Here is a 16,011-nt window from a genome sequence, read left to right as displayed (position 1 = left end):
GGAGGGATGGCTTGAAAAAGAAAACTGTCACCAGTCGCCTGTGCTTCTAATTTCACTACTTGACATGTGGGTTCCACTATAGCTACAGTCAACTTCTTGCGCATTGCAAATGGCCTGGAAAGGACAGGCGAGCATAACAAAAACCTGGGACCATGTCCACCCCCGACACACACACACACACAGTCCCTGCCCCCCACTTTCACATTCAGTGCACACCGAACATCTTGGAATTTTCACAACTGCATCCCACTGACAGGCTGAGCCATGATGTGTTTGTTTTGCTTTTATGCAACAGTTCCACATAACCTTTCAGAATCAGTCATCGTTCACCATTTTCATGATTGAATACCTCACTGGGTATCAAAGTGCAAATCTCCCCAAAAGTAGAGCAAACCCACAGGAACCACAGGTGGGAGTAGGGAATTCTCTGCTGGAGGCCAGGGGGAGGGGGTTGCCTTGCTTCTCTCCACTTCTCTGCCCACAGGAGCGGCAGAGATTCCTCGGAGGGCAAGGGGGTTCGGCTTGGCAGTCAGCCTGGCCAAGGCGTCTCCGGCTGTCCCTGCTGGAAGGAGCTGAGCTCAGCTAAGAATTGTGGCTGGCTTTCTTCCCTGTGGCTGCGCCCAGCACTAACCACTCAGCCAGCCTGGCTGTTTCGGACCGTAACTGGCAGTGCTTGGGTATCAGCTAGAGCAGGCCCCAGAGATCAGCTCCGATGCCGCACCTGAAGACTCCCACTTTGAATTTCCCCACCTCACAGTTCCCAAAGCTGCGGCTTGCACGTCCTTCTCTCCATGTCAACCATGAGGACGTCATGCCGCTTCCCATCAAGGCACTTCTAGCGCTTCAGCTCCATTTTTGCAATGGCGGCCTTGTGGACTTCATCAGGGCCATCGGCCAGGCGGAGAACCCGTGCCCAGGCGAAGGCTTGGGCCAGGGGCTGGTCGTTGCTGAGTCCTGCTGCACCAAAGGCCTGTCGGAAGAGGTAGGGAAGAGCGGATGAGCTGCCACAAAGGGCAGGAGAGGAAGCCTCCCCCATCCACCCCGATGCAGCACCAAAAGCCAGTGCACTGCAGCCATTGGACTGTCAGACTGGAACCCCCCGCTTGGCCATGAAGCTCAGCTCTCCCTGGCTCTCAGCTCAGGGTGGTCGTGAGGGGAAAAAAGAGCAGCATATAAATGCAGCACACAAAAATCAGTCTGCAGAGTGGCTCAGACCCGAAGGGAGTGGGAGCAAGCTGCAGATCGGGCGGGATGGGCGGAGTTTCAAGCCAGACAGTCTAAAACGGATGACGCTGACAAGCAGCCAAGGGCCAGGCCACAGAATGCTCACCTGGATCGCTCGGTCGATGACTCGCTGCGCCATCCTCGGGGCCGCCACTTTGATCATGGCGATCTCGAGAGCTGCTTCCTGGGTGCGTGTCCGGGGCGTGGGGAGACAAAACAAAATAGCGGCACAAGGGGCCGGCAGGGCAGCTGCTCCCTCAGCAGCTTTCCTCCATGCCCAGGCGGGGGTCCCTGGGCTGCCTTTATCCAGCCCCCCCTCCACGTTTCTGATGCCACCTCTCTGCCACTGAGCCGTGGCCCTTCCCCGCAGGAAAGCCCACAGAAGCACCTTCATCCCTTGGCTTTGTGGACTATACTTCTCTCGCCCCCACCGCCACCCGACACCTCAGGATCAGAGGCAGACCTCCACCATGTGCCAGTCGCTTGGGAAGACGGGCGAGAGGGTGCGGATGCTCTCCGAGTCCGCTTGGGGGTCTGCCCCAGGCACGTGGCGGCCGCTGAGCACAGTGTGGGACCAGAGGAGCCTTGGGCAGCCCTAGCAGGGCTCTTCTGCTGTTGTGACAAGGCCTGCCCTGCCGCTTCAAGTCCCCACTCCCTCCCTGAGGAGCTTGCAAGGCGGACCACCTGGCTCTCCACGGTGAGCAGTGGTGGGGGCAAGTTCCCCCTCCAGGCACGTACCTTATTCCCCACGGTGTCCATGAGGTGGGCCGCATGGAGAACAAGGAGCCGGGCCTGTTCAATCTCCAGGCGGGACTCGGCAATGCCTGCCCTGATGGTGCCCTGCTCTGCTAGCGGCTTTCCGAAGGCCACGCGGGATGTCACCTGCCAACGAGGGCACCTGGTGAGGCTTGCACTGGACCCAGGCGCCCTGAACTCACTCCCCCCCGCCCCCAGGTGGGTCTTGCCAGCTATGCCCCAGCCCGTCTACCTAGAAAGATGTCCAGGGCCAAGGTGGAGCAGTGGTCTTGGTAGACTGGGAGACCACAGGGTCAGTGTGGGGAGGTAGAGGCTCTAGCTTCTTTCACTTCACTTTGAAGCAGTTCCAGCCACAGATACGGAAGTGTTCAATTAAAAAAGGGGGGGGTGGGCGACCTTGATGGGCCCCAAGAAAGGGCTCTGGGGCACCTACCCCCGTTTCGGGAGAAAGGCACCTTCACCGATTGCAGGTGCACAGCCCAGACTTGCTGCCCAAGGGCGCAGTGCATTGACCTTCCTCACCTGCTGAAATTACTGCATGGGGGAAAGGACGCTTGAAGCAGGCCTGGGCTGGACAAGGGCAGGCCGCAGCGGACGGACCCGACAGCAGCTCCCAAAGGCGGGTAAGCCAGTCCGGGAGAACCCCAACCCCTTGTGCTGCCGCTCACCCGCTCCTTCATGAGGGCCAGCGCTCTTTCTGCTAAGCCGATCAGCCTCATGCAGTGGTGTATCCTCCCCGGGCCCAGTCTGCCCTGGGCAATCTCAAACCCTCGGCCTGGGCCCAGCAAGAGGTTCTCCTGGGGAACACGGACGTTTTCGAAGACCATCTCCCCATGGCCGGCTGGAAAGGGAGGGACAGAAGACATCCAGGAACAAGGGAATTGGCTTTCTTCTGGGTCAGATCATGGATCCCTCCGCCCCATGTTCAAAATGAGCAACAGGCCTGCGCATTTAGTTAGGGGTGCAAAGCCTCAGGCCGTTTGAGAAGGCTGAAATGCCTCTCCTATGGCATACCTGTCAACAAAGAACGTGGAGCTAAAATGTGCTTGCGCTTTTTGTATTTCCGGGCCTGGACCTTCACCTATGGCACCTGCCCACCACTGGAATGTGGCCCCGAGAGTTTCTCCAAGAAGCAATTCAGGCCTTGAGCGGTCCAGCACCCCAGCACAGGGAGGTGTTTTGCCAGCCTCCCCTCAGAAATGCTTAGCGGCCGGGGAGACAGTTGCCTTTGCAGCCGTGTGGTCTCACCTGTGGGCCACTCGAGCCTCGGAGGGGTCCTTTTCATCACCCTGGAGCCCCGCAGAGAGGGCCCCAGGCTCAGCCCCTCTTCGCCTCACCTGGAGCGTCATCCAAGCCGAAAACGCTGAGGGGCCTGACAACCGTAATCCCGGGGGTATCCATAGCAACCAGCACCATCGACTGCTGCTTGTGCCTTTGAGCCGTGGGGTCCGTCTTGCCCATGAAGATGCAGAGCTGGCAACGAGGATCCAGGGCGCCTGCCAGGAAGAGAACTTGGAAGCCAGAGCAGCCGTCCCAGGAACGCATGTTCCACCCACCTGGCTGCTGAACCCGTGCCCTGGCCATGCCTTCACCGCTCCCGCCTCCTTGTTGTTCAGGTCTAGTAAAAGAACAAAGCAGATCCTACCGACCCGAAGTCCGCCCACTCCTGCTTCAGGGGGCCAGCGGGTCTTCGTCCAGCCTGCACCTTCGCATTCCAGCTGCAGCCCTTGCAGAGGGACTCTGTGAGCATACCTGAAATCCACCACTTGTGCCCGTTCAGGACGTAGGCATCTTTTTCTTTGGTGATGGAAGCCTCGATGTTGGTGGCATCAGAGGAAGCAACCTGGGAAGAATAAACCTCATTTTAGAGGCGCAACAGCTGTGGTGTTGCCAGTGCCCTGGGCTGCGATCAGTGTGCTGCTTCAGCTCCAAGTTCATGCTCAGGAGGAGGGGAAGAGTATTCTGCGGACATAACCAGATACTGGATTTAGGCAGTGCCAATGGGCGCCTGCCCCCAACAGCGTTTCTGCTGCTGCTCCGGAGCGGTTTTACACTCGCTTGTCCTAGTAAAGTGAAGGATGCACTGATAAAATTGATCAACGTACAAACAGTGCTTCAGAAATGTACCTCAAGAACAGCCAAGCAGGCAGCCCCCCACTGAAGAGTGGGAGGAGGGCACGTGTTCTGGCTGCCCCCGTGCTTGGCGCAGGCCTTCCCCAAAGCGCAGGACTTCCGCCGCAGGAACGGGGCCACTCACCTGCGGCTCCGTCATTGCAAAGCAAGAGCGGATCTCGCCGTCCAGCAGGGGCTGCAGCCAGCGCTCCTTCTGCGCCGCCGTGCCGTAGCGCACCAGCACCTCAATGTTGCCGGTGTCTGGGGCAGAGCAGTTGAACACCTGGGTGGGGGGCGGAGGGCGGGTCAGCGGGCCTGGGCTGATGGGAACACGGGGGAAGGACAGAGCAAGACGGCTCTCCAGGATCAAGGCCGCTTGGCACGAGTGCCCTCTCGCAAGGCTGCGAGGTGGGCGGCAGCACGGCCACGTTCCTCGGAGGAGCCCTGGGGCTAACTGCAGCTGAGGCCTTGCTTTTTGTCCACCCAGTCCTGGGCCGTGCGTCACCTGCTCTGACTAGTGGCAAACTTTCTCCAGGGGCTCTGCCAGGAAAAGGACCTTTCGAGATGGTTTCAGCTGGAGACACCGCTGAGCAGCCCAGAAGGCTCCTGCCTGCTCCTGGCGGGGCTTCTGCAAAGCAGATGTGGGGGTGCCCTCTTCAGGACATGCGGGAGAACGACCCTAGGTCTGGACAGGAGCCAAGGTTGCCCAGGAGCCCCAGAAGATGGGATGAGGTGGGAGAAGAGGAGAAAGGGAAAGGTGAGGGCTGTGGAGATAGCAGCCAATGGGCCGGGATCCTCCTGCAAGCCCACAGAGAAAGGAGCTGCCCGTGCTGTCCTGGGGCCCACGGCTGCAGGGGGACCAAGGGGCTCCTCCTCATATTTGCAGAAGTAGCAAGGGCCACTGGGAGCTAGAGCTCTGCAGCAGGTACCTCAGGTGCATAGAGGGAGGTCCCCATCAGCTCGCACAAGTGGGCATACTCCACGTTGGTCAGCCCTGCTCCATATTTCATGTCTGGGTCACTCTCCAGGGGCAGAAAAAGGTTCCAGAGCCCCTCGGACCTTGCCTTGACCTGCACGAGGAGGAGAAAGGGAAGAGGCAACAGTGTGGAGGCAGAACCACACGGGGCGTCTCCCCGCACTCTGGGAACGTGTGTGGCTCCAAGGCCGAGCCAGGTGCTGGCACGAACGGAGGCGCCTCGAGAAAGACCTGACTCTGAGGCAGGATCAGTCGGAGGAGGTGCTGCGGCAACTAAGCCTTCAAGGCCAAAGCAGTTGAGGGAGCAGCACAGGAGGAGCCAAATAGCTGGTCGAAGGACTTCCATGTACAGAATCCGCACCAAAGGCTTGGCTAGTAGCACTGGCTCCCCCACTTCCCCTTCCTGTGTGATCAATTTTCCACAGGCTGCCTCTGCATCAGAAGCTTTCCCCCGGCAAGGACAGAGTGGCCCCTGCCTGTGACCCAACCTGCTGCACGGTCTGAAACAAGAGGAGCCCCCTCGAATGACAACAGTCATCACCTGAACATCAGGCTTGTGAGAGGCGCAGTGGCCCCACCTGCCCAGTGCTGGGTGCCTTGAGGGCTCCCCCTCGCCCACCAACGAAGAGGCTGCTTTGCCTCAAAGGTGGGCAGGGACTTGCCTTCAGCTCTTCGATGAGGGGATGTGGGCTCCACCTGCTCGAAGAAGTCTGGTGGTCCCGCAGGAGCTGCTCCGCTGGATAAATGTGGACCTCCAGGAAGCGCTTCAGCTTGTGGTGCAGTTCCTGGACGCGGCTCGGCAGCCCATCCAGAGAGACAATCAGCCGGGGTGCGGGCGTGGAAGCCGGGCTGGAGGAGCTCCTCCGCGAGAGCTGCCTCAGATCCGCCCACGTGCTGAAGGCCCTGCTGGGAGGTCTGCCGGTTGGGAGTTCCTTGAAGATGCGAAAGCCCTCCTTGGTGGCAAAGCTCCAGGCCAGCTCCGCCATGGCCTCCGCCTGCTTCCCGCTGCTTTCAGCACCGGCCGAGCTGGCCTGGCCTGTGAAAAGGAACGGACGGAGCCTGACATTTCGTGGGACCGTGTGCAGCCCCTTCGCCCCCTTCTGTCGGGGGGGGGGGGGGGCGAATGGAGGCCTTGGGGCCAGCACAAAATCCTGCCCTGCAGCTCCCCGCTGCCCAGCGCCCCCCAGGTGTGCTGGACTGCAGCCCCCAGCCTGCCTGGGAATCTTGGCCCACACCTGGAGGGCAGCTGCACCCCATACAGCGACACTGTCGTCTTTTCAGCCGCGTCAATAGGGGCAGGTGCCCATCCGGCACAAAGCTGCATCTGCAAGGAGGCGAGGGCCAGCAGGGACCGGGACCCGAGATCCAGTCCTAGACTCCACTTGGCCAGGAGGTCCACTGGGCAGCGCCCTGGCAGCACTGAACTAAAACTCCCAGCATGCCCCAGCCAGCCTGCCAGGATACTGCCTCTTCCGATGCTTCCAGTGCTGAAACATGGGCCGGGCAATGATCAGGAGAGGGCCTTTTTGGTCACGGCACCCCATTCATGAGAAGCCGTGCCTGGAGGCTGGCCTGACGCCAACTGCGGCGCCATTCCTGCACCACAGGACGGCATTTCGCCTGGCCCAAGCATCCTTGCCTGTTGCATTCTGCGCTGTCTGTTTGCTCTGCTGTATTTCAGCATGTTGACTTTGGTTTTTTTATTTTAACTTTTTTATTTACCAAAACTACATAACAAAATTATACAAGTACAAATTATAGAATATATAGACTAAAAAAACCCCCATAACATACGTGTATTTTTAGCCTAACAACAAAAACTAAAACTATACATAACAACATAGTGCTCCCATCACCCTCGGGAGTAAAGCTTACAACAGATCACCACTAAACCCCAAAAATACAGTGACTCCTTTGCTGGATGTTTCCCAACATTGAATTTATAAGTCACTGACTCCTGTGCCACCTTCTACTCTAAATTCTGACTTTGATACTTCATTCCTTTCCGAAGGATGGCACAGAAAGCCTTTAACTGATCTGATCCTGCCTATGAGGCAGCTCTGGGACCCTCAACCAGGCAAAGTTGCTTAAAGGCTTCCTGTCCCTTGGAGCTACCATTGTTGCCGCCCCTGCCAGATCTGGGCCTCATTACCTGTAAGCGAGCGCCTGTATACCCCCTGTAGGATGGCAGCTATTCTGAAGAAGGAGAAGGTCATGTAGACATTCCAGTTCTCGACAGGAGGAATGCCCATGTGGCGGCAGTACATCTGGACGTATTCCTCTGCTGTGGGGATGGCCAGCTGGGCTAAGTCACGGTTGCTCAAGCCTGCCAGCGGACAAAGCAGGGCAATCAGCTCCTGGAAGCCAGCAAAAGCCCAGGAGGCTCAGGCCCAAGGGCGGCTTTCCACAGCCTGGTGGTGGCCCAAGACTTTGGATGACCTCCAGCCGTGGCCATGCTGGCTGGAGCTGGTGGGAGCCGAAATCCAGAGGATCTGGAGGACCCTGGCTGGGGAAGGCTGGAGCCATGCCCCCTGGTTTGACCAAGAGGGCCTCCTGCATGCCATCAGCTGATGCAGGGAAGGCCCTGGTCGTCCGAGGGATCCGTGTGCGCCCCCTTCCAAGCAGCCTGCCCAGCTCCGCTTACTTCGAATGCTTGGCTTTCTCCCCACAGGCACGGATATGCCACAAACCTTTTAAGATGGGGAACTGAGGAGACAGATAATACACCAGGCAGTTGTAAGCCACGTCAGAAAGAGGATCGCCTAAGGTGGAGAGCTCCCAGTCAAGGACAGAGATGACCTCGGGCTTCTCCGGATGGAAGATCAGGTTGTCCAGCCTGCAAAAGGAGAAGCCGGAGCTGTGGCAGAATCCTGGCAGATGCTGCTGGTTTGAATGGGGGGGGGGTACATCTGCCCAGCACTGGTAAAACCATTTGAAGGTGGCCAATTACACCTGAAAATCTGCCCTTACACCCACTGCTTCTCTTTTTCTTCCCTCTTTGTTTAGGGGACTCCTAAAACCATCATCCACAGTGGGAGTGAGTTTCTCAGTCCACCGATACCTGAAGTCTCCATGCACGACAGAGAGGCGTTCGCTGGCTGGCAGGTGGGAAGGCAGCCATTCCAGCAGCCTCTCCATGGCCGGGATCGTGTGGGTCTCCGTCGCCCGGTACTGTTTGCTCCAGGTCTGGACTTGCCGCTGAATGTAGTTGCCTGTAACACGCACACCTTCATTCAGTCATCGCACAGAGCCGTTTCGCCCACTCTTCGGCCAAAATGGGTCTGACGAGATCATTAATACGGTCATCGCAGCCCGAAGACGCAACACAGAAGAGACGGGCGGGCAAAGGACCACAGCAGCGGACTCAGGTTCTAGGTCCTTGCAGACAAGGACTGGAGCTGGAGCTGGGCCTCGGCACGGTGGATGCGCCGGTGCTGCCTCTCCCTCCAATGGCTGGGCAGTCGTGGCAGGAGGACAAGGGGATGGGTGGCCGCTCTGTCCGCAGGGGCGGGGTTGCCACGGAGCGGGTGCTGGGACAACCAGTGCAGAGGGCACGGCAGCGCGGCCCCTATCTGACCGGGTCAAGGTGCCCGAGTGCGGGAACGCAGCCTCACTCGGTGAGCAGGTGGCGAGGCTGCCCCTGGACCGGACCAACTCAGACTGCCGGTGGGGCAGGGGAAGGAAGGCCCATGGCCGGATATTCCCCTGCAGAATACCCCGTCCTGTGCTGGCGCGGAGGAGCCATTCTAGCCTCCCTCCACCCAAGACGGCTTTGTCTGTTCCCAACCAGGACCCTGCAGATTTGTTAGGCAACATCCTGACCCAGCTAGCTGCAGTGATGGGAGTTGTAGTCTGACACATCTGGCAGGGCCAGGCTGGAGAAGGGCGCTGATGGGCATCCATCAGGGCTGGCCACATGTAGGCCAAAGCCTCTGGAGAGCCACAACTCCCATCAGCCCTAGTCAATACAGCCAATGGTGCACGGCACATGCGTGCAGCCACACACAGGTGGATGACTCGAATTCTCCACTTCGCAGCCGGAAGAGGTAAAGTCAAGGGCAGCCCTGCTGAAGTACAAGCAAGCCTCAGCTTCAGCATCAAACTCTAAGGCTGAGGTAGCGGCTCCTGTGAGATTTATGGCCAAATTCAGCATTTGCTTCAACCAGAAGACAAAGCTTTCAACGACTGGCATTACAAACCACACGGGAAAAGAGGCGCTCTGTGAACCAAGTGCCGTTGCTCCGACAGTTGACATACCGTGCTTCCCATAATCCTCCAGGCCTGCTGCTTTAATGTCTACACTGTGGATCTGGCAGAGGACTCTGTTCATGGCGCTGTAGATCCCTCCCCGCTGGCTGGGCTCCAGTTCTGGAAGAGAGGGGTCCTTGAAGATCCGGCCGGTGCAGTAGTCCATTAAGTAGAACGGGGTGCCGATGATGCTGGAGCGACACAAGGGCGTGAGGGGAAGCCCCGAGGTTTTCAGTCGGGTTTCCAAAAACAGGCCCCACCCTTATTCGTTCCGCTCTCAGAATCCAAACACACCTTGAATCTTCACATAAGGCCCAGACTTTTGGGACAGGAACGCCTGCTCCGGCAAGGGCTTTCAAAATTCTGCCGCAGTAAAGGAGAACAGAATTAAGACTGGAGAGATTCGTAGGAAGCACTGGAATGCTTAAACCAGTAGATCAAGGGGCACAAGTCTGCAAGCAGGCACACAGAAAGGACTGTGCTGTTGCACGCAGGCCGATACTTTTGTTTCTCAAAAAACAGAACAAAAGGGCTGATTCCCAAACACTGGCTTAGAAAGGACTCGCCAGAAGAATATGAAAAGGACCCCAAACAGAGAGACCCCAAATAACACGGCACTTTGGGAAATTACCCTCACACTGAACACTTTTTACGTGGCAGTTCAGGCTGCGATGTTTTCCAGCGAGACCGATCTTTGGGCCTGATCTAGAACCACCTGCAGAACCGCCTGCTGGCCTGCTCCCACCCAGCCTGCAGCACCTCACGTGATCTCGGCTGCAGGCGGGGAGGAGGCAGCCGTCGACCTCCTCACCTGAACTCTCTTTCCACAGCATGGGCGGATGGCAGCAGCTTGCCGGGCGGCTTCTTCCTCAGGACCAGCTGGCGGCCTCTCAGCGCAAGGAGGTACGTTGGATTGGACTGACCGTGGCTGAACTGCCGCAACACCAGAGGACCTGGAGGTCGGAGGCCAAGCGAGGAATGAGCAGAACTGGATTTGTACCGGGAGCGCGTGTGCTCCCCCGCCCCGCAAGTTTTACCCTTACAACAATCCTGTGAGGTACACCAGGTGGAGGAGGAGGGCCCCGGTCTCGTCCCTCTGAAGCCTTTTAGCCACCAGGGGACCGGAGCTCTTGTCCTGGCCCAGCACTCCAACCTGGTCTTTCCTCAGCTGGGTGACCTCCAGATGTGCCGCACTACAGCTCCCATCATTGCCAGCCCATGGCCATGCTGGCCGAGGATAAGGGCAGTCGCAATCCAATGAATCCATAGGGTGTCCAGCTGGGGAAAGGCCGATGACACAAAGGACCCGCTACCCGCTCCCAAAGGAAGCTGTGCATTGTGGGCTCAACGCAGAATGCCTTCTCCAGCCAGGGGAGTCGGCTACCAGAGGCCCCGGTGGGGCCCACCTCTAGCACTCCCCTTACAAGTCTCCCAGGCACCAAAAATCTGATGTCGGCTAGATACCAGCTAAAATAAATTTCCTCCCCAGGTTTTTGCTGGGGAAAGTTGGTTGGTGATCGTGGGAACTGCACCGAGAGGCATACAATGGGAACGTGATGCAGCAGCCGCTGTGCCGTGGTCTGGACCGCTCTCCATAGTCTTGCCTTCTCTGCTGCCAGAAGAGCAGCAAAGTGCACCTGAAGCTGGAAGACGCACACTTTCACCACGCAAAAAGGGGAGAGAGAACTCGGGCACCTTTTGCCTCCTCCCCCAAGACGCTGTCAAGGTACTTCTGGAGAGGCTCTCTGGGAATGTCCATCACCGGCCGCACAGGGCACGTGTAAGGCACAAAGGAGCGCAGGGAGAAGCCCAGGTGGGCCTCTAACTCTTGAATCGCAGTGCCTGGGTCATCAACCTGAGGTGAGGGAAGGAGAGGGCAGGGGAAGATCGAGAAAGCGAGCAGGGGCTCCAAGCAAGAAGACCTCCTCCCTTCCCTCCACGGTGGAACCGCTGCATGCAGAGGCAGTGTGCCTCTGCCAGCCGTAGGCCAGGGGAGAGGCAGTCTGGCTGTCCGAGAGATTCCTAGCTGTCCGCCTCTGGAAAGAAAGTACTGGGATAGCTGAACTGCTGCCCAGATGCAGTCCGCTGCAGCTTAGATCTTCAGATTCCAGTTGCTGGAGAGCCGGTATTGGAGCTTGCAGTGGTTAGAGGGTTACACTGAGGAGATGAGGGTTCCAGTCCCACTGGGTGAGCTTGGGCCAGTCACAGACTTCCAGCCAAACCCACTCCGCAGGACTGTTGCGAGGATGTAATGGCAAGGGGAATGGGCTGCCTTGGGCTCCTTGGAAGAAAAGGAGGGATTCAAACCTAAGAAATTCATCAGTTCCAAAAACGATACTGACTGGAGACCAGCCAGTCTAAAAAGTAACTCCAGAGGCAAGCTGGAAAGAGAGCAAGCAGGCTAGGGGGATCTTTGCTTTGATCCAGGAAGGGTGGCTTTAAACCTTTCCCAGCGGGCAACTTTGTGACCGCCCCCCTCCCCGCAGCGCCACATCAAGGAATGACGGAGGCGAAATCAGGCCTTGGGTCCGTCTCACCTGCATTGCTGATGCTGGTTGGCAGCTGTGGCCCACAGGGTTTCGGAAAGGGTCTTCTCTAGCCACAGCTGGAATTCCAGCGATCGAACCCTCTGCAAGCGCTGCTGCTGAGTGGCGCCCCCTCCTCCTGGAGCTCCTCACCTTCACCGTCTTAATGCCCAGCTGGCCAGCCACTTTCAGGTTCTGCCCAATGTCATCCAGAAAGATGGACTCCTTGGCCTGCACCCCCAGGCGCTCCAAGCAAGCTCTGTATATACGGGGGTCGGGTTTACACACCCCTTCCCGGCAAGACTCAACAATCTAGAACACAGAGGTAAAAAATAGCTTATAAGGCAGAAAGATCCATTTTTTAAAAGGCGGTTGACTGTTAGTAGAGGCACACAGAAAAACTATGGCCAAGAATGCTGCCTGCGTCTTCTTTTTGTTCAGTGCTATTCTTTACTCATATGCACATGAAGGCAAATACGATCGTGCCATCAACTAAAACACTGTTTACCAACTCCTAGCCCACTAGTTGAGAGAAATTTCTCTCACCCCCAGCAAACTTACCACATCAAACTGCTTTCGGTCCAGGGGCAAAAAGCTTTCTCCACTGTGTAAATAAAAATTGTTACTCAGAACTGCCGTCTTGAGACCTTCTGCCCGAATACATTTTATTGCCTTGGTCATAACGGGGAGTTGTTCTGACATTCCCACGCTGGTTAACTCAGAAAGGAAGGACTCCACAGGGACGGAGGAGTGTGCCTAAGGGGGGGAATGGAGAGAGAGCAGGTGACCAAGCTTCCCTTCAGCTGAGAAGATAATGCAGACCCTCCTACACAATCCACAAGTTCCTCTCCGTATTTGCCTGCATAAGAGCAGAAGTTGGCAATGTCTGCACGGCGGGTGAGCAGACAGAACTGGGGAGGGAAGAACCCAGTTTACACTGGTACTCCACAATAAAGGCTCTGGACAGCCTCAGCCCAGTCGCTCTTTCTCATCCTGGCCCACTTCGCAAGGTTGTGGTGAGACTAAAACAGTCTCCTCTAACTCAGGTGTGCTCTGATCTTGAGATAATCATGCAATCCACAAACAAGAAGTCCCTGCGCTGCTCCACACGGCTATTTCCACACAACTGAAGAACTCTGCACGAGAGCCCCTGCACTTCTCCCTCCCTCAGCCCAGAGAAACGAGTAGAAACTGGCTTACGATCTCGGAGCACTGCTGTCCGAACTCACGCAGAAACTCGGCTGGCTTCAGCTCCCCTCTCATGTATCTCATCCAGGGTCTATTCTCCCCTCCTGATATCAGGGCCTGCTTGATGGTGCCAGGCGGGATACAGTTCCGCACTTCCCAGTCTGAAGAAAGGAAAGCAGATCGGCGAGAAACCAGCACTGATCTTTGGGTTGCTGGCGTGAAATACGGTCTAAGATGCAAAAGCACTTCCCGGCCATTAGTTTTAATGTGTGGCATCATGAACATGGGCAGCATGGAAGCAATGCTGACCATATTCCTGAGGGCTCAGAAACAATGGGCCAGCTGGCCATATCGGCTCCTTCTGGGTTGCAAGGGGCTGTCCTCTGCTGAGCAGAGCCAGCATGCCAGGGACGGAGCTTGGGAGGATGCGGCAGGCCAGGATGGAAAGGGAGGGGAACGGGCAGAGCAGGCCTTTCCACAACTCATTCTGTGTTCCTCGACAGGACACATTTTTTCTGCAGGAGCCAGCTGGCAACCCAACTTGGCAATCGCCTCAAGCAGGAGTGCGAAAGCTGGAACCAGAGAGCCACTTCATAAGAACACTTGCTGTAAAAAACACTAGGAGGGTGTGTGAGAAATGCTCTAGAATGAGGAAACCCCACTGTTCTATTCAGTGAGACTCCCCTGTGCACCGCTTCTAACAGGGGAGCAAATGACCTATGAAGGGGAATTCCTGCTAGCCACCTGGAGATGAGGCCTGTGAGCTGGGTTGGCCAGCCTGGTGAGCCAAACGGGCCTGTCAGCACAGAGTTCCCCAACTCTTGCTCTAAATTATCCAAGCTAACCGACCAAGTCATGTGTCATGAATGGGAATGATGCACAGAGCCTGAGATGAAACTCCTCCTGGTCCCCCTTCTGGGCTGCACGTTCAGTTCCCATCCTGCCCTTCTGTTGTGGCACAGCAGAAACAACCACAGCTAAAGCATCTGCCTCTCTAACAGTGGTATAAACACTCACCTGCTGCCAGTCTGTATGGAGAAGGAAGCAGAACTCCACCCATGTCGAAGATCACAGCTCTGTAAGGGCAGGCTGCAAAATTCCTCCAGGTCTTTGGAGATCTGTGCCAGAACGAGTGTAGGATGTTGGCTCTCCTGGCAGCATGGTTACCAAAGGCACAGAGAAGTCTCCCACAATTCATTGTGTTCGGCTGGGGATGTACCGAAGCAAGGAAACGCCTTGGCACTGCACAGCAGGCTTACGTGGTGCAGAGTCTCGGAAGATGCTGCGTTCCCCTTTGCTCAGGGTCTCCTAAGAGGACGCTGCGGCCCCCTTGCCCCAGTTGGAGGCTGCACCGGATGACTTCCGAGGCCCCTTCCACCACTGAGATAATTCCTCGTCTGTATTGCAAGACAGGCTTCCCTTCCGACAGCTACTTCTGCTTGTATCATGTTCCTGAATGCACCTGATTTACTGGCTCCATGTGGATGATCTGCAGAGAATATAAAAAGATTCCTGGACAGGCCACTAGTACATTTGAACCAATAGCTTGCTGTCCTCCAAAAGTCAGCTGGGCTAAACTCATCAGAAGGAACAGCTAACACAGAATGGCTTAAAACGGATGCACAGGATGCCTGTCTGTTTCCATGCCCGATTCAAGGTGCTGGTTTTTGACTTTCAAAGCCTTCCACTGTTCAGGACTGAAATACCTGGTGGAGCCCTTCACCTGGTGCAAAGCCACCCATATGCCACAACTGTCACCCAAGGCCCTCCTGCAGCCTCAAGTAAAAGGTTGCAAGTGGTGAATTGGCATGGATGAGAAAGACTTCCTGTTAACCAAAGCAACTTCCACAAAGAAAGCATCCAGCCACCTCTGGGGAGCCCAAACAGAGGACCCAAAGAAGGCCTGCTCCCTTACAGCCTATGATCAATACAGGATTTTTTATAGCCCCTCGATCAAAGGAAGCCAGAACTTTCCCTCGAAGCACAAATGACAGATCTGAGGCCAGCATACTTTGGGCACATCCTGAGAAGGCGAGACTCCCTGGAGCGAACAAGCATGTTTCTGGGGAGATCAAAGACGACTGGACAGCACAGAGCACTGAGGGAGCAAGCCCCCTGGACCTCTGCAAAGCTTAACTCTGAGTATGTGGTAGGGTCGGGCTGCAGACGTTTGCGAGCCTTCCCCAGATGTGTTGGACGACAGCTGTCCTCCTCAACAGGAAGTTTGGTAATGGCTGCCCCCTCCCCCAGGAAACTCTCATGCAGCCAGAGGCTACACGAAGGGCTCATGTGAGCCAGTCCTCTGCCCAGGAACCCGTTCTGTACCCCAGGGATCAGCTCTGAGGTGTGGGAAGAGCACGCCTTCGGAGATGCAGAGAGCTTTTCTGCACCCAGATCAGGTGGGCTCAGATCACCTCTTCATGCCAGCGAAGGGGTAACAGCAGCGCCCACATCCGATGCCCTGAAAGCATGTCAGGTTGCCACTCCCATCAACTCCAGTCCAGAACAGGCTCATTCTGTGTGGATAATGGGAACTGAAGTCCAACACACCTTAGCCTACCAGGCTGGGGAAGGCTGTCTTTCCCCCAGATAAGCTTTCAAGCAGTCACGTTTGCCGGAAGGCGAGGGCAGCATAGACCAGCCCAGGCTGCCTCCCGCAACGAACCTTCAAGCAGCCACAGCTGCTGGGGATGATGGGAACTGCGGACCAACCCAGGCTACCACCGCAAGCTTTCGAGCAACCATAACTGTTTGGCAATTACAGACAAACCCCAACAAACGTTCAGCACCCACCCCGACCAAAGCGCCCCTCACTTTTGCGTGCTCTTCTAAAAAGGGACCTCTAGTGACCTTTGACCCGAGGCGAGACTCCCCCTGCCTGTTTCTCTCTTCCGCACACCGGATAGTTCTCGCGAGAACAGTGCGCCGCTCCGCCCCCTTTGGAACGTGATTTGGACATTCCTGCTTGCCCTCCTCGCGTCG

The 16,011-nt window shown here is 56.8% G+C and overlaps 1 protein-coding gene and 1 long non-coding RNA gene across 11 annotated transcripts in view; one reads left to right on the top strand and one right to left on the bottom strand.

Moving 5' to 3' along the window:
* The window catches only part of LOC123028759, a 28,074-nt gene extending 18,667 nt beyond the window's left edge, over positions 1 to 9,407 (top strand). The window contains exon 3 of one of the 2 annotated variants that reach the window (XR_006415754.1): positions 8,075 to 9,407. This is a non-coding gene — a long non-coding RNA (uncharacterized LOC123028759). Of the gene's footprint in view, positions 1 to 7,739; positions 7,792 to 8,074 lie in introns of those variants that run through there. The other variant, XR_006415753.1, reaches the window with a different exon arrangement.
* ACAD10 (acyl-CoA dehydrogenase family member 10) lies at positions 269 to 15,957 on the bottom strand. Of its 9 annotated transcripts, none has more exons than XM_044440977.1 (21): positions 15,844 to 15,939; positions 14,047 to 14,518; positions 13,042 to 13,190; positions 12,403 to 12,597; positions 11,854 to 12,153; positions 11,012 to 11,171; positions 10,128 to 10,269; positions 9,611 to 9,679; positions 9,326 to 9,507; positions 8,130 to 8,280; positions 7,759 to 7,904; positions 7,221 to 7,394; positions 5,731 to 6,104; positions 5,022 to 5,162; positions 4,238 to 4,375; positions 3,733 to 3,823; positions 3,318 to 3,476; positions 2,649 to 2,821; positions 1,963 to 2,106; positions 1,331 to 1,408; positions 269 to 970 (listed from the first exon to the last, which is right to left on the bottom strand). In XM_044440977.1, the coding sequence occupies exons 2-21, from the start codon at positions 14,225 to 14,227 to the stop codon at positions 836 to 838; spliced, it is 3,282 nt and encodes a 1,093-aa protein (XP_044296912.1). In that variant the 5' UTR covers positions 14,228 to 14,518; positions 15,844 to 15,939; the 3' UTR covers positions 269 to 835. The 9 variants fall into 9 exon arrangements, 8 of the variants coding, with proteins under 8 accessions (XP_044296912.1, XP_044296916.1, XP_044296909.1 ...); XM_044440981.1 differs by having other exon boundaries at positions 11,995 to 12,153; positions 15,844 to 15,938; XM_044440974.1 differs by lacking the exon at positions 269 to 970 and having other exon boundaries at positions 1,331 to 2,106; positions 15,844 to 15,941.
* Positions 15,958 to 16,011: the final 54 nt, after the last annotated feature.

The sequence above is a fragment of the Varanus komodoensis genome, unplaced genomic scaffold, assembly GCF_004798865.1.
Source record: "Varanus komodoensis strain SLA01 unplaced genomic scaffold, ASM479886v1 scaffold38, whole genome shotgun sequence".
NCBI lineage: Eukaryota > Metazoa > Chordata > Lepidosauria > Squamata > Varanidae > Varanus > Varanus komodoensis.
The sequence above is the reverse complement of the archived record's forward strand: the minus strand, read 5'-3'. Positions and strand labels throughout refer to the sequence as shown.